We start from the raw sequence: 23,901 nt of genomic DNA, 5'->3' as shown, positions 1-23,901 counted from the left end.
ATCAGAAGAAATGGACAGCACCTGAGTTAAATATATGAGTGTCACAGCAAAGGGTCGAATACTTAGGAACATGTGAGATTTCAGTTTTTCTTTTTTAATAAATCTGCAAAAATGTCAACAATTCTGTGTTTTTCTGTCAATATGGGGTGCTGTTTGTACATTAATGAGAAGAAAAAAATATGCATTCAGATGCTTTACTTTTATTCTCAATTGTGATACTCAATATATTTTAGATTGTCATTATTGAAGTATTTTATGATACAGGAAAACAATGCTGTGGTACAATGATTTTTATTGAAATCAAATTACAATAAAAAATGCACAAAAATTATTTACATATTTACATATTTACATAAGTATCACTTTCACTAATAAATGTAATCTATAATCTATACAAAAGACCCAAACCATTTATATAGAACTGAAAATTACACCTTTTGTAAATTAATACAATTGTTTCTTATATTTCATATACAAATTATTTTGTTGCAAAAAAAATCTTCATTGTTGCCAGTCAGGTTTGCACGTTTATAACACACTAATCTGTTATTTCTTCCCGTGCCAGGTGACGCTGGAGGAGTTCCTGAACTATTACAGCGGAGTCAGTGCTTCTGTCGACAGTGATGAGTATTTCATCACCATGATGAAGGAGGCATTGAAGCTGTAGTCATCATCATCATCTCGCCTGACGCGCTCAGAAACAGTTTTGAGTCTCGACGCATCTAGTTTGTCATTAGATATAACCTGATATGGTACAGATTGTGCAATATTTACTCCGTATCTAATTACAAGTGTTTGATTTCTACATCTTGCTTTAATGTTGCACACAGTGCTTGTTCCCAAAAGACCGAATGAATGCATGTGAATCTTGCCAGTAAACGGCGTGACAGCTGTCAAAACCCAGGCTTGTAAGACGACAGCTTCAAAAGAGCTTTATTGAGCTCTCTGACAAACACTCTTCAGTCACTTGATAAATCGCACCAGCTGTTTAGCTGCAAACTGGTGCATCGATTCATTTGATGCAGTTTGTGTGCTGTGGAGTGAGATGTTCATGAGCACCATCTGCTGAGCATTCACTACACCACACCTCTCACAAACACATTGTTGATATATTTCATTTAACTGAACAAGTGTGTTTTGCTTATTGATGCAGTTATTACAAACTAAACCAAAACTACACAGATTTTTGTCCAAACTAAATTTAAACCAAAATAAACGCACTGTTATTCAAAGGTTTTGGGTTCAGGCTTTTTGTTGTAGTTGAAATTAATAAATTTATTCATGTACTACATTTATAATATGCATAGAAGATTCCCATTTCAGATAAATACTGATCTTTTATATTTATCAGTGAATCATGAAAATAAAAATGTTTCATGGTTTCTACAAAAATGTTAAGCAGCACAACTGTTTTCGACATTAATAATAATCAGAAATGTTTCTTGAGCAGCAAATCAACATATTAGAATGATTTCTGAAGAATCATGTGACACTGAAGACTGGAGGAATTATGCTGAAAATACAGCTTTGATCAAAGCAATAAATTACATTTGACAAAATGTTCACAAAAAGAGTTATTTAAAATTGTAATGATATTTCACATTACTGTTTTTTTGATCAAATAAATGCAGCTTTGGTGAGCAGAAGAGACTCTAAAAAAAAAAAAAAAAAAGTTTTCATGTATGTATATATACATACATAAAATTAATCCACAAATAAATTGCGCTATAATTGTTCATCGCTTCATGAAGAAAAGCAATGGATTATTCCTTATGAGAAACTGAAGTAGAGGCCCACGTTTTGACATAAGACAAAATTTTATTTCAAATGTTTCAACTTTTTTTTAACTTTGATATTACTATTTATTTTGTAAAGGAGTTCGGAGACATGGTGTGCTAGTAAGTGATAATATACGCATAGAAATTTACAAGACAATCAAGGGTACAAGTTTTGTTTTTTTTTGTCCTTTTTTTCTGTCTAAATGCACTCAAACTTCCAACACACGAAGAAAATCTTCATTTCTGACAAATCGTCTCCAAATGACATGAAAATGGATAAAAAGTTAATATAGCAAATCAACATTTTAAAAAAAGGCCAACACAAAACAAACCCCTCAGAATATGGAAAATAAAAACAAATACCGAGATGCTGCTTTAAATGTTACATTTTACATCAACTAAAAAAAAAAAGAAAGATGAAGAAAACAAAATATTAAACATTTTTTGCCCCTAAACGAAGCTACACAAATCGATTTGATGTTTCAAGAGACGTTGGGGTGAAGATATTTTTCTGTTTTACAGGGGGTGAGATCTAGAAACAGATTCACTACAGCACGAGTCCGTGTGCCCGTTAAGTCCTTTAGTCGTTAACACCAATGAGAAATCTAACTACCATCTTAACAGACTAGTAAGAGCGTCAGCTTGTCCTAGAAAGTGAGTATGTCCAGGAGATGCTTGGTGAATCCGGCAGAAATCAGCTGGGAAAAATGGTACACCTATACGGAACACAGCAGAGGTCAGGTGACCGCGGAGCTTCCGGCCAGCCGATTGGCCGATAAGCGCGATGATGTGGCGAGTTCACGAAGAGCCAATGAGAAGAGAGAGCGATAGAGAGACAGAGAGAGAGAGAATGAGTAAAAAACGGTCCCACGGTAGAAACTGCAGTCTTGAAGAGCCACGTCTTAAACAGAGAGAGAAACACCCTCACGCTCATCAATATGATGAGCGACCAAGTCCGAAGCCATACATGGAAAAGTCTGTTTTTTTGTTTTTTGTCTTTTCCTTTTTTGTTGTCTTTTTAATTTGTTTATTTGCAGTCCAAGAGAAAAAAAAAAAAAAAAACAACTAAAAACAAATGAAATGGTAAAAAAAACAAAAACAACTCCAGATTTACAATAAATGTTGGTGGGGAAAATGAACTACAGAAGTTTGGGTGAGAGAGACTCCGCTCCAGGGGTCCACGGCTCCGGTCCGAACGGGATGTGCCTGTCTGGGCTGTCCGCAGAGGTGCCTGCGCTAAAACCCCGGTGGGCGGCTGTGGGTCGGACAGAGGGTCAGGATGCTATGTGCTCTCGGCGGCTGGGGTCTCGCTGTTCTCACAGTTACCTGCACGAAAACAAGTCAGCGTTAACTCAGAAAACATGCAATAAAACAACAGGCCGATCAATGCAACCACAGCATGAAATGCATGTTAACTCATCAGTTAGCAATCCACATTAGGTATTTTTTAATCACTCAATATTTAAGATATTAATAATAAGAATCAACAGATTTACAGGTTTCATTTGATAACGTCACACTGAGAGAAAAAAAAAAGATATGAATCTAAAGTACCTGGTTTTATTGAAGTCAAAAATATTTAACATCACTGAAACAACCTAAATACATTCATTAATACTAACAAAACTCATTTTTATGAGATAAATCGGGTAGAAACAGCCCGTGGGAAAAATGGCTCCCACTTTTTAAATGATCTAACAATACATTTTTTTTATTATTATTAATCTTTGTTAATAAAAGTCCAATTGTTCATTAACTCACAGTGCATGTTACAACCTTTGATTTTTAAAACTGTATTAGAAAATGTTAAAAGTGCATTAAATGTAGGGTAGGTGATTTCAGAGAGGCTAGCTTTGAAAGCATAAGATCCCACCCTCTCTGCATAATCACTCTCCTAAGCCACGCCTCCTCCTAAACACAAGGTGATACAATAATAACATCTTCCATGATGACGCATCATGTCTGTGCGAACAGGGTGCACGGAAGAATGCAAATACATACGCTACATAATCCTCGGACTGAACACTCTGATTGGACTGGACGAACATTTTATGGTCCTACGCCTTCCACAGACAATATAAATACATTTAGAGCACTTAACTGAGTGATTGCTATTGGGATGTGAAGAGACTCTGAATTAGGCATTACAAAAAAATGTTTTTGGACCAAATCACCAACCCTGCCTTCGAGATTAATAAATGGTGCATACACTGTATATTGTTCAGTGTTAACTATGAATGATAAATGAAACCGTATTGTAATGACAAAGCAGATCTCAGATTTAACAATGAATAGCTGTCAGTATTTCCCAGTGTATTACTGTAATATTAAAATGACTAAATTCACATCTTAAAATACTACTGATTTGAGTTTTTAGCAGGTTATTTTATTATCATTGGGTTTGCTATTATAGTGAATTACTCTGAATTAGTTTTTTTTTTTTTCATGCAGTACATTTTTGTGTTAGTCATGTGTATACATTTTTTTAAAATATATATATTTCAGTTATTTCACCTTTATTTTTTTATATAGCACTTTATACAATACAGATTGTGTCAAAGCAGATTTACAGTGTCAAACAGGAACATTTCAGTACATCAAGTTTAGTACATCAAGAAAACAAGGAATGTTGCCTTGGCATCTAGCTGAAACAGAAAATCATGATGTTGATGTTTAGAATATGTTAATATCTTCATGCCTTATAGTTGCATTTAGCAGATCAGAGCTGGACGATAATATAGTGATTTATTTGAGTAAACTGTATAATGAATGAATAAATATATACAACATTTATATATATTTAATTTCAGCCATTTATTTGTTACTGTCCTTGAGAGGAATATTTATGGCTGATCATCTCTAATTTAGTCCATCTAAAACAATAAACTCTAAGTGTCTGATGTTTCGTATGTTCAGTTCAAACCCATGTAAAGTGAAGTGTCCATACCGCTGGCGGTGGAGTTCCCCGTGCCGCTGCTGTTGTTAGCAGGTTCGTCATCGTCGCTGTCATCCTCGTTTGACTGTGGGATCTCTGGTTCGGCCGGGGCGGGTGTGCTCTCGGCCTCCTGCTCCACACGACTCCGCAGGGCCAGGATCCGGTGATGCAGCGCCGCGGCCAGCTGACCCGCATCTTTAGAGCTCGCCTGAGAACACACGACTTACACCATGATACAGGCTTCCCAAAACTAACCTCCATGATTTTTCCAATCACTGATGAATGGGTAAGGACTGAGTGAGTGACAGAAAAACTATCACATATATGATTCATTATTTTAAAACTAAGAAGAATCAGACAATTTATGTTCTCTAATAAATTCTTCTACAAATGTCTATGAAATTTCACTGATTTATCACTTTTTAAGACCTGTAAATAACGGGTCTTTATTTATTAGACACGAGGACGAAATAACCCTAACCCCAAATAAATAAATACAGATATTACAATTTAAAAAGATTAAAAAGATTTAAATATATATAAAAAAAAAAAGTAAAAAAAAAAAAAACATAAAAAAAAAAAAAATCACATTTATGAAAATAAATAAGTATATTTAAAATAAACACATTTAATCAAAATACATTATTTTAATTATATATATATATATATATTTATAAATATATTTAAAAAATGTATTTTAAATTAAAATATACATTAAATAAAAAAACAATAATTTAATTTAAAGGCACATTTTAATTTTATATATATATATATATATATATATATATATATATAAATATATATATATATATACACACACACACACATATACACACATACATACATACATATACACACATACAAAATCATTAATTTAAATTAAAATAAATTTGTAATTAAACAAATGAATTTTTTTATATCTATTAAATATAATACAAATAAATTTTTAAACATTATATATATATATGTATATGTATGTATGTATGTATGTATATATATATATATATATATATATATATATATATATATATATATATATATATATATATATATATATATATTAGGGCTGTCAAATGATTAATCACGATTAATCACATCCAAAATAAAAGTTTTGTTTACATAATATATGTATGTGTACAGGGTATATTTATTATGTATTCACGATTAATCACATCCAAAATAAAAGTTTTATATTATATAAATATATAAATAAGTTTTATATTTATATTCTTATATTTTATATTATATATATAAATATATTTAATATATAAACATAACATATTCTTCTTAAATATATACATGCATGTGTGTGCATTTATATATACATAATAAATATACACAGTATACACACACATATTATGTAAACAAAACTTTTATTTTGGATGTGATTAATCGTGATTAATCGTTTGACAGCACTAATATATATATGTGTGTGTGTGTGTGTGTGTGTGTGTGTGTGTGTGTGTGTGTGTGTGTGTGTGTGTATATATAAAAACAAGTACATTTTAAATATTCATTGCCTAAAATTTTTCTATCACTTGATTTTTCCACATTGTCTGTGAACAGTAAATCCTGACACCAGTTGCTTTTCAAACTGTTGCATTATTTACCAGACAAATACAATTAAAAACCTAAGCATGTCCTGTGTTACGGAGGTGTCCATCCTACCGATATGAGGAAGACCTTGACGCCCTGGTCCTCAGTGTCCATGGCTGTGATTCTAACGCTCTTCTCACTGGCTTTATCCACCTGCATCTGAGGCCAAAGCTTCGTGTTGAGGATCAATCGCAGACTGCCCTGCGTGCGCATCACTGAGAGACAGACGGACACAGATGAGGAACATCCAGACATTCGGCTGCAAGAAAAGCGAGCGGATCGACGCTGCTCCTACCTAATCTCGACTGTAGCGTGCCATCATCAGTGGACGCCATATCGTTAAGTCTGAGCAGACCGCGGCCTCGTTCCACCCACGACTGAGCTGGCTTATCGAACACAAACAACTTGCACTGCATCTGTGGAAAGACACACACAATCAGACCATTATCAGGACATCAAAGTTTAACTGAGGACAAAAACAGGCCTGCATAGATTAAAAGAATGTTTCGGGTCAATTCAACTCGAGCTCTATGAGACGCATCTGTAGCCTAGTAGAGCTAGTGCAAGACGAGCATTTCTGATTAAAAAGTATATTATTATTATTATTTTTAGAAAATGACTAGATAAGACTCTTATTCCTCGTCTGAGATTGTTTAGAGCCCTCTGAAGCTGCACTGAAACCGCAATTTGGACCTTCAACCCATTGAAGTCCATTAAATGGAGAAAAATCCTGGAATGTTTTACTCAAAAACCTTCATTTCTTTCCGACTGAAGAGAGACAAAAATGAACATCTCGGATGACATGGGGATGAAGAAATAATCAGCATTTTTTTATTCTGGAATTAACTAATCCTTTAAGTTGTTCTGAACCCGGAACGTTCTTTCAGCTGTGGACTGCAACACTTTTGCTGTAAACCTCATCTCACCTGTAAAACGTTGCTCTCCGCCTCCTCTCCTGTACGGACCTCCACCTTCTCCAGAATGCACTTCTTGGCAGTGGCTTTGGTGTACGCAGCTGCCGACTCTTCCAGAGACTCTGTTACACTGTGATCTGACACACACACACACACACACACACACACACACACACACACACACACACACACACACACACACACACAAGAGAAAAACATCACTTGAACAGCTCAGGATGAACTGAACGCAGAAGACATGCCTATTACGGTGAAGGCTTAACTCATGAATATTAATTAGAGTAGGACAACACTGACTGCTAATCCCAGAGCATCCAGTCACATAATTAATTTAATATTCAATAAGCAGTGTCAAAGATACAACATGTCATCAGGTGTCAACATCATGTTCTCAGCATCAAGTACATTTTTATTTTTTTATTCTCACTGAAAAATAATTGCACTAAGGAACATAAATCACAGCCAATCAGAACTAAGTGTCAAAACAATAACCGATTAGAAATACATGAGACCATAAAGAGAGAGAGAAGAGAAAAAAAATTGACACCACATTTCATATAAATATATTTTATATATATATATATATATGAAATGTATCTTGTATATTCATTTAATTTTTAAATGTATTTTTAATTCATTTTTTAATTAAATTGTTCATTAATTTTAATTATTTTTAATAGTATATGTATATATAAAACATTAATGTATATAAATAAACAGAATGCATATGAATATATAATATATAAACAAACATATATATAAAATAAGACCTTAAATTTGATACCTAACTAAATTTAAGACTTTTAAAAACTTTCAAAGACCTGTGGAAACCCTGAATTGTGTGTATGTGTGTGTTATATATACACACACTGTGTGAAATGGAGTTAAGCACCTACTTTTCTCAGGTGTGGCCTCTTGTGATGACGGCTCGGACGCTGGAGCTGAACCGTCTTTACTGGCCTCGACTGACGCCTCGCCTCCTTTTGGTGGGCTCTGAAAGCATTCCCATATAACACTATCTTTATACACCTCTGAAGATCCATTTACTGGATACTGGAAATAGTTCAGCCATGATAACACTAAGTATTTTTTTTTTCTGGAGTCACTTCCTACTTTAGTTGTATGGAAAAGAGCAGCTTGGACTTTCTGCTAAACTTCTTTTTGAGGCAAAACAAAAGGAGGAGTAAATGTTTTTTTATTTTTGGATAAATTATTCCTTCACATGCTACATTTAAAAGCTGAACAGGCGAAAACTAATGATGGTATCCACTCACCAGAACCCTCTCAGACATGTTCTGGCCAAAAACAAACTTGGAGCCTTTATCCGAGCTGTTGGTGGCATTGTTGGAGCTGTAAAAGCAAACAGAAGCAGATTAACCCGGGCCAGAGAAAGCGAACATATTCATAGTGCTCTACTGAATCGTTACCTAGCGCTGCCCATGTACTGTAAGAAATAATTAGTGCGGCCAGACTGAGAATCTTGTGTGGAGTCTTTTGAGTCACTGGATGTGCTGTTTTCCTCCAACTGCTCAAGAAAAACACAGAATCGGAGAATAAACACAAACACTCCTTGGGAGCTTCTATTGTGCCAATTTGCTCCTTCGAATAAAGAATGAAACCAATGCAGCGGTGAGTCAGCGCTGACCTTCGCTCGCTCTTTGATATTCTGCCCGAACACAAACGATGAGTCCACTGCACATTCCTTCTGACTGCCGTCCACTTTCTGTCCACCTCCATTTTCTTCTCCTTCCTTCTCCCGCTTCTGCAAAGAAACACAATTAATGCAGATCCGACAACAAGTCTGTGCGTTTTTAGGGCTTTTGTGTATTTGAGTATTACATTGGATACATCAGACTCTTACAGGATGAGGGTTTCTGTAGGTTTTATGAAGGCAAATAAGACTGAAATAAGACTGAAAGATAATTAAAGGAAAAAACTACATGGAAAACAATACATCACTTTGGTCTCTAAATGTGAAGGTCTTTCATTACTACACTGCAAAAAGGTGATGTTCTTCATCTGTAAAGACTCATAAATCAAAATACATTCAGAAGATAATTTACAAAAACAAGGCTTGTTTTCTGAGAAATTGATCAAAATAAAGCGAGTTAATTTAAAACGAAGACAAATATCTGCCAATAGGTTTAGAAGAATCAACTTAATTCCACGTTTATAGATATTTGTTCTTGTTTCAAGCATAAACTCAAATCTGTTCTATTTCTTTGTCTTTATATGTTCAGTTTGCATCTAAAGTAAACATATCTTGATTTAAGGATGTTTAGGGTTTTTTAAGGCCTTCATTTTTGTGGAAGGGTGAATTAAGACTTTCTAAAACCCACAGAAACCCTCTCAAGCTCATACTCAAGGGAGAAAAAAAAAAACACACCTCAGTTTTATTCAAAGGCCCAAACTGAGCAAAAACATGCAATACTCTGACATTTATATATTTATATGCATGACATTCTGATAGCTTGCAATGTAAATAAATGAGATCTTCATAACAGTAAAACAGACTACTTACAATGCATAGAAATATGAGTTTGTACAGTCTCCCAAAAATGTCTTAGTAAGATGATATTTGCAAAGATTTGCCAAGATTTTTAAGATGTTTAAGCCTAATTCAATAACGTCTCATAGTAAATATTTCATAATTCAAAAAGCGAAACACCCTCGAAATGTCAAGAGTTCAGCACAATTACACCACATCACTGCTGCTGAAAACCAACACGATTAACTCTAGGATGAAACTGCATTAATGCTGGAACTAGATCAGATCATAATTTCCTACAGTCATATTTATTAGTCATCAGTTATGACTTACTAAGCACCCGTGAGCAATGACTACAGGTGACGCTGATATTTACGAGATGCAATTAGCTGTGGTTTATTTATCAAGCGTTTCCATCTCAGATGTTTGTGCCGCATGTCCTCACCGGTGATTTGTCCGAGCTCTCTGTGTTGTTCAGGAAAACGGATCGGCTCTCCGATGACGAATCTCCAAACTTCCCCACTCCATTTGTTCCACAGCTGGAGTCTGCGAGTGAAAACAACGGCATAAACTCACAGCATCACACTATCAACACACGCTCCCAGCTCGGGGTATTACGGCCCTGAGTCATGAATACTAGTGGTCACCCGAAATGTCCACTAGGCGACACTGATGTATCTCAACAGCAAGGTGATTGATGGCCAATATAATGCTGATATTTACAAATAACATACCTTAATAATGACAAATGAGACTGAAATAAACACTTATTTCTCACAATATTCACTTGACAGTTTATTTTCCGTATTCTGTAGATTTTAGACATTTTTTAGGAATTAATTAGCCCGTTAAAACATTAACCCCTTAACTGTCACCGTCCCACCTGTGGGACGCTTGGCGCTCTTTTTTTGTTGTTCTTTTTCTCTATAAAATCTTTTAGTAATCATCATAAATTATATATCATTTGAAAGCTTAGAAGCCCAAGATTCATCCTGTGAATACCATTGAAATCGGACATTGCGTTACAATGGAAATAGTACTTTAAAATCTTATGGTGGTCTCCTCCCCCTTAGTGGGCGGTGTCAAGTGTCATATTACAAAATGCATTACGGTCTTTTAGAATCAAAACTTTTAATAATATTGGCAACAAACATATCATTGGAAAGGTCTGAGTCTCAGCATTCCGTATTTGGTGGTGGTTTTGAGTATTGAAGTAAAATTGACAGAGAAATCTAGGGAAAAATTCATTAAACAAAATTCAAAGGAGTTTTGATGGCTCCCAGTGGCTGTTTGTGGTATGACGCCCTAAATAAAATCTCACAGGAACCTCAATTTTTTTCATATCAACTTCAAATTTGGAACATAACTTATTTAGATACAAGGCTTTAATTTTATACAGATTTTAGAGTAAAACCTGTTATGTAAAATATTTATAATAAATAAAAAAATTAATATAGCGCATTTTATTTATAGTACATTTAAACTTCTATAACTTTTTGATACTTTCATTTTTTGAAAAAATTCCACTTTTGCCAAAATCTGCTAATTTTCAACCTTAAGTCTATATTCCAAAGTGTTCATAAAATACAACAATTTAAGTTTGGATAGTGCACTTTAATGCCTATTTTAAAAAATGGGGAGTGACAGTTAAGGGGTTAAACCAAATTTGGGAAAAAATCAAATAGATTTCAGGAAAACTGGGTAGTTTTCACTGAGAAGTACATCATTCCAAGCACAAAATGAGCCTGAAATATGAATCTATACAGAACAAGACTGAGACCTCCACAGATTCTGTTGCTGTGGAAGCCAGCAGTGAGCATTATGCGAGATGTACGTACTGGTCTTGACGGGTTCTGTGAGGGTTTTGGCCGGAGGAGCCTGTAAAACGGCTGGTCTCAGAACACTGCGCTGCTGTTCTTTGGGCTTCTGACTGGGAACGCCTGGAAAACAACCTACTAACGGATTGAATCAGAAACCAAATGCCGCAGCACAACTAGGGATGCACCGATCTGATACTCAGTATCGGTATCGGCTCCGATACTCCATTTTCTGCCGGATCGGGTATCAGTCAGACGAGACGATGTTTTGCGTATAGAATTCTATGTTACTTTTAAACCCCACAAAAGGCACAAAAACATGACAAAGCACCATAAGGTTTCCATGCACTATATTCTAAGTGTTCTGAAACCGTTAATGTGAGGTACAGATCACAGCACTATGAATTGTTCTTCACGCGCACAGGAACTGAAATTTAAACTGTTCAAAGAATAGACTCTCGCACATATATAATACACTACGCATCAATATCTCTTTCCTTTGTGCTTTGAACTTTTCTGTGCAGAGTGCAGCGTACTGTGACTCTGTGTTGCTTCAAGCGCATCATTCTGCACACGGGATGTGCATAAGCACTTCATGCCGCTCCGTACTGAAGCTTTTCATATTTTTGCGCACTGAAAGATTATAAAAAGCCTTTCTTGTTCATTCATATCTTTCATAAGTTGCCGCCTCATTACCGTGCTGTACATTCAAAAGAAATGTCTTTTAATTTTATAGTATATATCTAAATATATTTAATTGTTTTTCAACAATATAAAGAGCATTGTGTAACATTTTACCAGGTTTAGTCCTACACTTATTCACTTTTATTTGTTGCCCACTAAATAATGTTTTTTCACTTAATGTTTAGATTTTATAAAATTATTGTGCACACATAATTTTTCTATAGTAACTTTTGCTGCTGAATTATACACTAACCTAGTGTTTTTTTTTCATAGATTATGATTATGTATTTTTCATGTGTTATTTTTCTGTATAATGAAGTTGTCTGGATTTGGTAGATTGTGTTTACCTCACAAAACAGTGATGATCAGGTCAACACACAGAGGTATAGAAATTCTCAAAAAAAAAAAAGAAGGAAAAAAAAAAAACCTTTGCTGGATCCGCATCGGATTTTCGGTATCGGATCGGTTCTCAAAAAATTATATCAGTGCATCCCCAAGCACAACAGCACACACCAATGTTTGATGATCAAATAAAAAGCCTTAATTGCAATTCTCATGCAATGGGATGTTTTAATATATGGAAAAGCTTTCTAAGCTAGTGTATAGTTAACTAAAACTAATTTAAATTATAATTAAAAATAATTATAATTTTTATTTCATCAATTGAAGAAAAGCTCAAAAATATTAGATTAAAAACTTAATTAGAAAACATAAAATAAAATAAGTTTAATTACTAAAATTACTTAAACTGAAATAAAAAACTAGAGCTAAAGGGAAATTTAAAATAATGACTAAAGCACATAATACTAAAACTAAAAAATTAAAATCTAAAAATAAACCTATGAAAGCTAAATGCATAAATTCTAAAATATTAATAAATATTAAAGTAATATTAGTCATTTTTTAGCAATATTTAAGTATATAATAATACCACTAATAGTAATAATAATAACAACAATACTACTACTATTATTATAAATTGTAATATAAAATAGCACATAAAATTAAAATAATGTTCTAAGCAAGATCTATTTGAATAGCTAAACATTTAAGCAATCTGGCTTAATCTATTTAGGGAGCTTTCAAATGCACAAGTAAAAAAAGTACTGAAAGAGGAAGCTTTACAGTCAGACCCATTGTGAGTAACTTCCCTAATCTTTCCTGCTCTAAAGCACATTCATGTGTTGCACGTGTGTTTAGATGTAGTAAACGTTCAAAGCAGGAATGAGTTGATCTTACCTGCGCTTGGGGCCTGGCCATGAATGAGTGTGGGAGGTTTCAACCTGAACCCGACGGGCTTCTCTTCTGAGACACACAAACAGAAGCATAAACATTTGAGATGGTAAACCAAACATGCCTTTCGCGAGACCAGATAAGAGCTCTCAGATAAACAAACACTCAAAGTTCATCCATATGAGGTAACAAAACCACCTCAAACAGATCAGTTAAGAATAAGACACAAGCATTTTCTGCACTACTATGCAAGTTAAAAGGAAGGTCTCATGCTTTTCCATCAGAAATGGGGGAAAAAAACAAAAACTAAACAGTACAGTAAAGTTTTTTAGATGCATACGGCTTCATGTTTTTACAAAACAGTAGGCAGTATGAATTATACACCACACAGTATATACTAGTACTCCATCTCTGTTGGGCCCTTATCGCTGTGCCTCATATCTACAGCATCAAAACAGCTCTGACCACTTCCTGTTAGACCTTAGTCCCCCCCACAGGCCTCTGGACTTCTTTTAGCACATTCCTGACAGCAGCCGATACACATTTGGGTTTAGTGTGCTTGCCTCTTTCCAAAAGAGTCCAAAACAGAAAGCTGCCTTCAGATGCATGCACAGCATCTGCCATTTACATCACTCTGTGTAACACTCAAAAACAGTCATTGCTGGAAAGGGTTCAAATATGCAAAAGATGCTGGAAAACCAGAATTTGTGGGCCCTGCAGGATTTTTCTGAAGAACAGCAGGCAGTTTAACCGTTCAAGTCAAGTTAAGTCACCTTTATTTATATAGTGCTTGATTGTGTCAAAGCAACTGAACAACATTAATTAGGAGAACAGTGTGTCAGTTCAGGACAAATACGGGACTTGTGAACAACTACCAAAACAAAAAAACAACCCCACTGTGGATCATCCTCTTAACAAGACAGTATTAAGAATTAAGCGTATGTAAACTTTTGAGCGGGGTCCTTTTTATAAATTCAACTATTATTTTCTCTTGTGGACTAATGTAAACACGTCTCATGTGAAATATCTTATTCAGGTCAGTACTAAATAAAACATGCATTTTGTATGATCCCTCGTATTTTGGTAAAATAAACATTTTGCAGATACTGCAAAGTGTATGTAAAATTTTCACCAAAACTGTGTGTGTGTGTGTGTGTGTGTGTGTGTGTGTGTGTGTGTGTGTGTATATATATATATATATATAGAGAGAGAGAGAGAGAGAGAGAGAGAGTTTTAAATGTCTGTAAATGTTTCATGTTATTTACTGGTATTTTACATTTCAGACTTTAATAATAAAATGTAATTCATACACTGATGTGTTTTTTACACCAAAATAATTTTTTATAACGTACATTTTTTTTCAAATTATTTTTAACAATTAACATATTTTTAATACATTTAATTTATGCAATATACAACTTAATACATAAACTATTTTTGAATATATGTGTGTGTGTGTGTACACACATCCATACATAAAAAGTATCTTGAGATAAGATTACAAAATTTCATTATACTTTCATTATAATGCATGCCATTAATTGATGGAGAAATCTGATTTGATGACCAAACAAACTATATGGCTTTGTTAGTACAGGCAGCAAAATCTCATTGTTTGATGTATCCATTTAAATTATTTTTTTTTTTTTTAGTCCGCATAAAAAAAAAATGATGTTTACAAACCCAATCCAAACCACATCCACATGTGAAAAAAGACAATGCAGACAGTCACTTCTGGAGATTATATTTGAAAACCAAATTGGATGTGTGCAGCGTAAACAAAGCCTAAGACTGTCAAATATGACAAAAGCTGTGGACGGCCACAGAACCCTGTAAATTACACTGAGTAACAGATGTCCTGACGGAGACTGGTGTGATCAAGCATCTAGTGACAAGCAAAATAAGCAAAAATGTATTTTTAGATTTTGATCAATATCAATCCAAACTGTTTTTAAAACTACTCGAGAAGTCCTCTGACCACACATAATGTTTAAATAAAGGTGGGCCTATAACAGATTTAAAGAATTATGAATTTGTAGTTCTTATCTGAACAGTCGATTACTCTGAATCTGGAGTAAAAATATACTTTCCAATCCAAACTAAAAAAGCTGAAGAGTCATGACCCCAAAACAAAACTTTCTGCCAGTTTTGGCTTCTATTTATAAAGCACTGTGAATAGTAGCTCCACTCACTGTGAAATCTCATTGGTCAAAAAGCCTCCTCCACAGTTGCATATTAAACCATTTTTTCAAAGGATTGAAAAGAAGGTTGGTTCTTACCTGGCTCCGAGTCTGAATTACCAGTTGGAGACTGGCATAAACTTGAGGGCATAAAGATATTATTCTTGGGAACTGTAGCAGGAGACAAAGAAAGCATGAAAGAAAGAGTGGATCAGATGGGAGTGTAACACTTTCAGTAAAAACCAGCAAAGTATTACTTAGAACCCACCCAGTTCCCGATCCACTGCAGAGCCGAGGCTCGCTTTAGACTCACCTGAATGTGACGGGGGGAACTGGGTCAGAGATGAGGTCCTCTCTCTCTTTACTGGAGGACAGTACTCGCCATCATCCCGATCTGAATCTGGAGAACACGATTAAATCAAGAGACCGTTCAGAAACTAAAACTAGTAAAGCACTAAAATTCTGGACACAGCGCAGCGAACTGAAAATGCTCAATTTTAATGATCCTTTTGCAATCACTAACCATTCTGATAATGTCAACTACACTGGCTTCTACCTTCAGCTGATGTGACACTATCAATTACGAAAAACATGTAATAGAAAAACATGTGTATTATGTCAATAAATGCATTATAGACTTACAGAAATAGCTCACCCAAAAATGAACATTTGATGAAAATGTCCTCACCCTCAGGGCATCCAAGATGTAGGTGAGTTTGTTTCTTCATCAGATTTGGAGAAATGTAGCATTGCATCACTTGCTCAGCAATGGATGCTCTGCAGTGAATGGGTGCCGTCAGAATGAGAGTCCAAACAGCTGATAAAAACATCACAGTAATCCACACCACTCCAGTCCATCAGTTAATGACTCAAGAAGACAAAAGATGAGTGTTTGTAAGAAACAAATTCATTATTAAGGCGTTTCGACTTTAAACTGTGGCTTCTGGCTAAAATACATAAGCTATAATAATCAAAATCCAGCCACATATTTGTTTAGAGCTGTTTTGGACTGTTGTAAACAGTGCTTGATCTGTGCATATTTCTCTCCTGATTCAGAACAGACCACTTTTTCTGGAGGAAGCGTTGTTATGGATAGATGACTTGTTTTTGTAGATGACTGTGATGTTTTTATCAGCTGTTTGGACTCTCATTCTGACGGCACCCATTCACTGCAGAGCATCCATTGCTGAGACACTGATGCAATGCTACATTTCTCCAAACCTGTTGAATAAAAAAACTCCTCTACATCTCGGATGAGCTGGGGGTGAATAAATGTAAATTTTTTTGGGGTGAACCATCCCTTTAATTCAGACAATGACCTCCAAATAACTCTCACACTGATGTCTGGAGGATACAGGCACATCTGCGTCCTACAATATATTTCATGAGACGTTGTGTTAGTATCTCTCTGTCTGCATCTCATCACATATCATACACAAGTTCCTTTCCAGCAAAACATCATCACTGCATGTACACGCTGCTTTTGCTCCATGTCTATATTTCTGTTATCAGCTGTTGAATGTTTTATTTTCAGAATAACAAATATGGCATTATGATATTTCTGAGGAATGAAATTATGGTGAATTAAACCCCATTGGCTGCAAAATGAATGGAAACTTAAAAAGATCGAGTAAAAGCAATTGGAGCAAAAGCACCAAAGGCACACTGCATGTGAGTTCAGCGCAAGTCTATGGCAAGAACGCCGCAGTCAATATGCAAACAATTATAATTCAATTTAAATTAAAATTACAATACACATATAAGCATTTTCCAAGACACTCCTCTGGGATACTGATTGATAAAGAGCGCACACATCCATTTGTCAGTCCCATGCATTGTATAGAAAGTGAGAGTAACATCTTATGCAATATATTGTAAGGAACAATGTGCTTTTGTCATACACAAATCAGTCTTTTTTGGAGGTCCTTGTGTTCTGTTTTTGGTATCCAAACTAGGTATCAATGAGCATTTGACTGAAGCATACTATTACATAGTATAAGTGGTAATCCAAAATTTGCATTTTCAGTTCTGGTCCCAATACGTCTAGAAATTTCCACTTTGGTGCATTACTGGAAACAAAAACTTTTCAAACTCACCGTCTCCGTCCTCTGCACTTGACCCATCTGCGGATCTCTGGAAGAGACAAAAAAAATAAATAAATTCATTTGATCACACAGAGCTGGACTACATCACAGAGAAACACACTGTACAAGAGAAAACAACATCTCAAACAGCCCCGCTTTCAAACAATTTCTCACCAAAGCCAAAACCACCCCCATCGAAATGCTGAGTTTGTTTAATTTGCTTAAACTGCTTCGGGGAAATCACATTTTGAGAGTGATTTATATCTGTGTTAGTCTGTCGGCAGCTGAAATTCATCTCACTACCAGACAAACTGGCCAGCTGAGTTGGTTAAATTACATGCAAATGCTGAAATTTGTCAGGTACCAGGTGATAACTTCATGTGTTTATTGAAAAATTTATTTTTGTTATTGTAATAAAACTCAAAGCTAAGTTTAATATTTCCCACTAAGTGTCTTCCATCATAACATCCTCGGGTTATTCTGGAAATGGGGTTTGTTTAGTTGGCAACTACATAATTCACAATGTCACAGCTGCTAAAAACAACACAAAGCTGAAGCATGTCATTTCTAAGCTACCAAATGGAAACGCAATCGCAACCAAAGGCTTCAGATCAATGGATAAACAATATTTAAAGTGACAGTTTACCCAAAAATGAAAATTCTGTCATAATTTACACACCCTCAAGTTGTTCCATACCAGCATGATATTCTGAGTAATGACGGTAGCCATTGACTTCCATAGTATGGAAAAAATACAAAGGAAGTCAAAAGCTACCGTCTACTGTTTGGTTAACAACATTCTTCAAAATATCTTCTTTTTTGTTCAGCAGGAGAAAGAAACTCAAACAGGTTTGTAACGACTTGAGGGTGAGTAAATGATGACAATTTTTGGGTGCTGGCATATAAGAAAATTTGCAAACGAAGTTTTTTATGATGAAATTAAACAAAAACAGAAGTAAAAAATCTTATCAGTTCTGCATATTGGTTACTGGATATATAAATATACAAATAATCAGCAATGGATGGGTGGGTGGGTGGTTGGATGGATGGATGGATGGAGTGAACAAACCTTCTGTGCTTTGTCCTTCTGAAACACAAACACTGGAGGAGCTATGGCAGGCTTCTCTGTTAAAAAGAAAACAGAAAGAAAATTGGTAGGAAATATGGCTCAAATAGATACAACACACACATGCCTCTCCACAATCCTGCATTAAGCTGATGTTTCAACTCAAATTTTCATTTAAACAAATAAGAAAACTGCTCAGCTGCAATGTACCAATGTTACAGCTCCGATCGATCCAAGTTTTCCCTACATCACACACAAACATCCAAAGTCACAAGATAAACATTCACAAAATGGGTCATTTCCTAAAATGGTTTATTTGAGGATAGGGACGGACGCAAACTGACCAAAAGCACCCAACATCCAATGTAATATCACCATATTTAAATCTAAATATTGGTTTCCTCTCCATAACAGATGGTTTTCCTTTCATAATGATTATAATTATTTAATATAGCATTTCTGTGAAAATGCCACCAGTATAAAATTTTATTTATTCTTCTTTTTTATTTTTATTTATTTATTTTCTCACAATTTTGAACATTGCCGTCTTTTGTCAATTTATTATTATTATTATTATTTTTTTTTTTTTTTAACAATAGGCTACTGGAGGCCGTGTGTTACAGTTATTTTATAATTGTAGACACAAATGCATCGGACCCCTTTATCTACGCTTTAAAAAAGTTTTTTCAGAGTTTTAAATGAAACAGATTGAGTATATTTTATAAGAAAATACTATTTCATTCTTTCTTCAAAATTGCATGTTTAATTCAGTGTTTTGCCATTAGTAATTATTTGTGAAATTTACTGGCAATTTCTGACCCAGATTATATAACCCAGATTGCACATCTGATGGCAGATGGAGTATTCTGACGACGACTTTCATGCTTTTTATGGACCTTGACACTGTTATTTATTTGGCAGTCTATGGGACAGTCACAGGCCTCCCGGTTTTCATCAAAATGATTAATGACAAAATTTTTATTTTGGGGTGGAGTATCCCTTTAACCATGCCTACTCGGTCAGTTTTAATTCCACATCATGTTAAAGGCATGAATAATTATTGTTAAAAAAATAATAATAATAATTAATTGACAAAAGACGGCAATGTTCAATAAATACATTTATTAATCCAAAAAAAAATAATAATAAAAATAAAAAAATAAGAAGAATAAATAACATTTTATACTGGTGCCATTTTTAAAGAAATGCTATATTAAATGATTATAATCATTATGAAAGGAAAACCATCTGTTATGGAGAGGAAACCAACATTTAGATGTAAATATGGTGTGTGCATTATGCCAAAAAGTAAAGTAAAAATGTTAGTTATCCATTGCATTAAAAAGCCCGCAATAAACCGCAACCTGTTGTATGTTTATTTATTTATTCTTTTTATGTTTTAACGCCATATCAGCAACAACGGCTATATTCATGGCAACATTAACTATCATTTCAATAAATCATTTACAACAATATAACATTTTCTTAAGAAACAATCATTATACAAAAACATACTAGAAACAACAATAGCACTGATGAAAATCATACACAATCTTTCAGTTTAATCAGTGATAAAAATTCTACAATTCTTCCAGGAGAGAGTTTTTTTTAAAAGTATATCTAATGAATAACATCATGGTCTGATATTTAAAATTGGACACCTGTAGCATGTTCTTGCCATCGCAAGCCTCAGGTAATCTGATTAACTGGGGTTAGTAACCAGTCACTGGAAGACAAACAGTGCTGTCAAAGACGTTATCTCATTTCAAGCCAACCAATAAAACCCTAGACACTCCTGGCTCAATTAAAAGGCTTTGAACTGACCACCATGCTTCGTAAATAAACAAAGACACATGATCCGGGTGACACTCTGGTATTTTTAGCTGCAGGACTTTGACAGCAACATAACTGGAGTCTAATAAAACAAGTATTCGTGAGGAAGCATGCAAGGCCTGTTGAAGATGATTTGCAAACTAGTAAAGAGTGCAACAGCACACGTGCATATGTAAACACCTGCTTTCCCCCAAAACAAATCGAGCAGTCATGGGTGATCTCACCACTCAAGGCTGCTGCACTGGAGGACATTGCCCCCTAAATAGAGGAAAATCATGTGTGCATGGGGTTGCATTTCACTCCGGGGCAGGAGGAAGGTGGGCGGGCCTGCATTAGCTCAGACAGCGGAGCCCGGTAACGCCACGAGCCGCGTGAGCATCACCAACACGCGGCTTCTCCGAGAACCAACCACCGCCACCTGCTCCCGCCTCCCGACTATTAATCGATGCATCCATCAGAAAAAACGTCAATAAATGAGCATGCGTCCAGAATCACATCGAAACCAACCACTAGTTGAGCAACTCACTACATTACCCCACCCACCATTTGCTTTCGTTTCAGTGTGTTTGATCCGAAGCATTGGGCTGCCTCAATAAATAAGGATAAATAATCATTAAAAATCACATCACTGATCCCGACAGGATAAAGAGCCGTCTGAGCTCATAAGCCACGATTACAATAAAACAACACGTTAGTGCTAATACATAACGCTGCCGTCATAATGCATTATATAAAACTATGCTTCATATTTAGAATACTTAACTGTACGCTAAAGACACATATGTTAATCCTTAAAAAAAAAAAAAAACAGATAGAAAAGCGTCATTCTTGAATCCCTTGTTAAATGAATAACGTTAACGGTCGTTTTCACCCGCGTAAAAATCAAAAAGAAAACACGTCGCGAGGCCAAGAGTTTTAGTCCGTTAGCTGCACAACACACTCACTCACACACACACACACACACACACACACTCTCACACACACACACACTCTCACACACACACACACACACACACACACACACACACACACACACACACACACACACACACACACACACACACACACACACACACACACACGGTCTGTCAGTGCGCTGCTTAGCCCGCGAAGCTAACACACTCATCGGCTAACTTGAGCTAAACATTCACACACACTCGTCCTCGGAGCCGCGGAAGCGCGCGGGCCGCGTCACAAACGCGCGCGGCACTCTAACCGACACTATTATGGGGTGTACGGCTCATGGTGGCGGTTTGTTTGCTTTATTTTACTCATTTTGCGGATTCACACGATTGCCTACCTTCGTTCGCCAAGTCCGCCATTTTACTCTCCGTGCACACCCACAATGCACCGCGGCACTAGTGCGCTTAATTTCACAGAGCAGCTGCACTTAAAATACATTTACATTCGAATACAAGTCATTTTACAAGAATCTTTACCATTTAGTAATGTCAAAAAATAACATATATAATTTTTTTAATAGTATTATAAAGCAAATAATGCAAAATAATGTTTATATGATTATAGCAACTAGTTAACAATCGCTCTAAAATATGATATTATTAATAGAAAATTGTTTTCCTTTCCATTATGTCTTGTTGCTTGTACCAACAATATTAATTACTATTATAAAAAATTATTAACGTATCACATTGCGTAATAATTATCATAATATTTAGTTATTCATCACTTTATTATTTTACTATTATTAAACATTATTTTCCTTTATACAGACTTGTAATGTTTTTTAAAGAAGTCTCTTATGCTCATCAAGCCTGCATTTATTTGATCAAAAATACAGAAAAAAAACAGTAATCTTTCAAAATGTTATTAGAATATAAAATAATGGTTTCTATTTTAATATTATTTAAAATATAATTTATTTCTGTGATGCAAAGCTGAATTTCCATCAGCCATTACTCCAGTATAAAGTGTCACGTGATCCTTCAGAAATCATTCTAATATGCTGATTTATTATTTATTATTATTAAAAAGAAGAGCATTTATTCAAAATATAAACATTTTCTAACGATATAAATATTTGCTATCACTTCTTATCAATTTAACACATGCTTGTTAAATTAATTTTTTTTATTTCTTTCAAAAAAGAAAGAATAAAAATGTACTGACCCCAAACTTTTGAACTGTAGTGTTTATTGTTAGAAAATATTTCTATTTTAAATAAATGCTCTTCTTTTTAAACTTTTTATTCATCATAGAATCCTGAAAAAATATCACAGCTTCCAAAAAAAAAAGATGCTGAAAATTCAGCTTTGATCACAGAAATAAATTACATTTTAATGTATATTGAAATAGATTTTTTTTTATTTTACATCATAATAATATTTCACAATATAAATTTTTTTTCTCTGTATTTTTGATCAAATAAATGCAGCCTTGTTGAGCAGAAGAAACTCCTGTAAACATAAAAATACGTTCTGATCCCAAACTTTTGAATGGTAGTGTATGTCTTGTTGCATCCACTAAATATGAATTATTACTATTAAAAAAGATTATCTTATGTTAACATATTACATTATTTTAATAGGCATTAATCACAATATTATATATTTTTTATTATTTGCAATTAATTTTCCTCTGTCTTTATGCATCTATTGACAATATTAATTAAATAATGATAATAATAAACTATTGTCTAATATAAGCTTAATTAATACTAAGTCTATTAGTAATTAATATTATTTATATTATTATTTCAGTTTTATTCTATTACAGAATTATTTTGTTACATAAGACATTTTTCTTCCTTTTTTATTTATATATTTTTAATATTCTGGACATTATTATTTCTGCATATTCTATTTATTTCTGTATTATTTTCATTCCTATGTCTTTTGTAGTAATGCAATATAACCACTAGATGGCCAAGTTTGCCAAAACTTATGAACTAATAGATGCCTGAACTTCACTTTGATCATTTTCCTTTTTTTAATTAGGTCTAAATTTTTCATTTTAATTTTAAAATCTGATTTTTTTTTAATTATTTTTTTTTTGATTGTTAGTAATTTGATTATTGATTTTTTTATTTTTTTTTTTTTAATCTTTGATGTGTTTTCATTCACATGCAATAAACTGCAGAGTGGTTCTGATAGTTCTGAGAAAAGTTCTGATATACAACAATTGTGCTCCATCAACGTGTGCTCTCCATAAAGACATTTCCCCTCATGTTGCACATGAACCCTGACCCATCAACTTTGGATATTGGCAAGCAACTGTGCTTAATAGATAATAAATGAGAAGAGAATGTTCTCGGG

General features: G+C 34.4%; 1 protein-coding gene across 8 annotated transcripts; it reads right to left on the bottom strand.

The window, feature by feature from the left end:
* Positions 1 to 1,798: 1,798 nt before the first annotated feature.
* Positions 1,799 to 21,995, bottom strand: ranbp3b (RAN binding protein 3b). Of its 8 annotated transcripts, none has more exons than XM_042712680.1 (17): positions 21,927 to 21,995; positions 18,797 to 18,852; positions 17,740 to 17,776; positions 15,957 to 16,043; positions 15,743 to 15,814; positions 13,470 to 13,535; positions 11,568 to 11,681; positions 10,175 to 10,275; positions 8,887 to 9,003; positions 8,669 to 8,766; positions 8,516 to 8,591; positions 8,138 to 8,234; positions 7,236 to 7,360; positions 6,605 to 6,725; positions 6,382 to 6,524; positions 4,726 to 4,921; positions 1,799 to 3,104 (listed from the first exon to the last, which is right to left on the bottom strand). In XM_042712680.1, exons 1-17 carry the CDS (start codon positions 21,946 to 21,948, stop codon positions 3,061 to 3,063), a joined length of 1,572 nt encoding a protein of 523 aa, XP_042568614.1. In that variant the 5' UTR covers positions 21,949 to 21,995; the 3' UTR covers positions 1,799 to 3,060. The 8 variants fall into 8 exon arrangements, with proteins under 8 accessions (XP_042568614.1, XP_042568622.1, XP_042568647.1 ...); XM_042712688.1 differs by having other exon boundaries at positions 11,568 to 11,669; positions 21,927 to 21,979; XM_042712713.1 differs by lacking the exon at positions 21,927 to 21,995 and adding an exon at positions 21,390 to 21,584.
* Between the last annotated feature and the right edge of the window lie 1,906 nt (positions 21,996 to 23,901).

This window comes from Cyprinus carpio, chromosome A2, assembly GCF_018340385.1.
Source record: "Cyprinus carpio isolate SPL01 chromosome A2, ASM1834038v1, whole genome shotgun sequence".
Classification (NCBI taxonomy): domain Eukaryota; kingdom Metazoa; phylum Chordata; class Actinopteri; order Cypriniformes; family Cyprinidae; genus Cyprinus; species Cyprinus carpio.
Note: the sequence above shows the minus strand (reverse complement) of the source record. Positions and strands in the feature narration are given on the sequence as shown.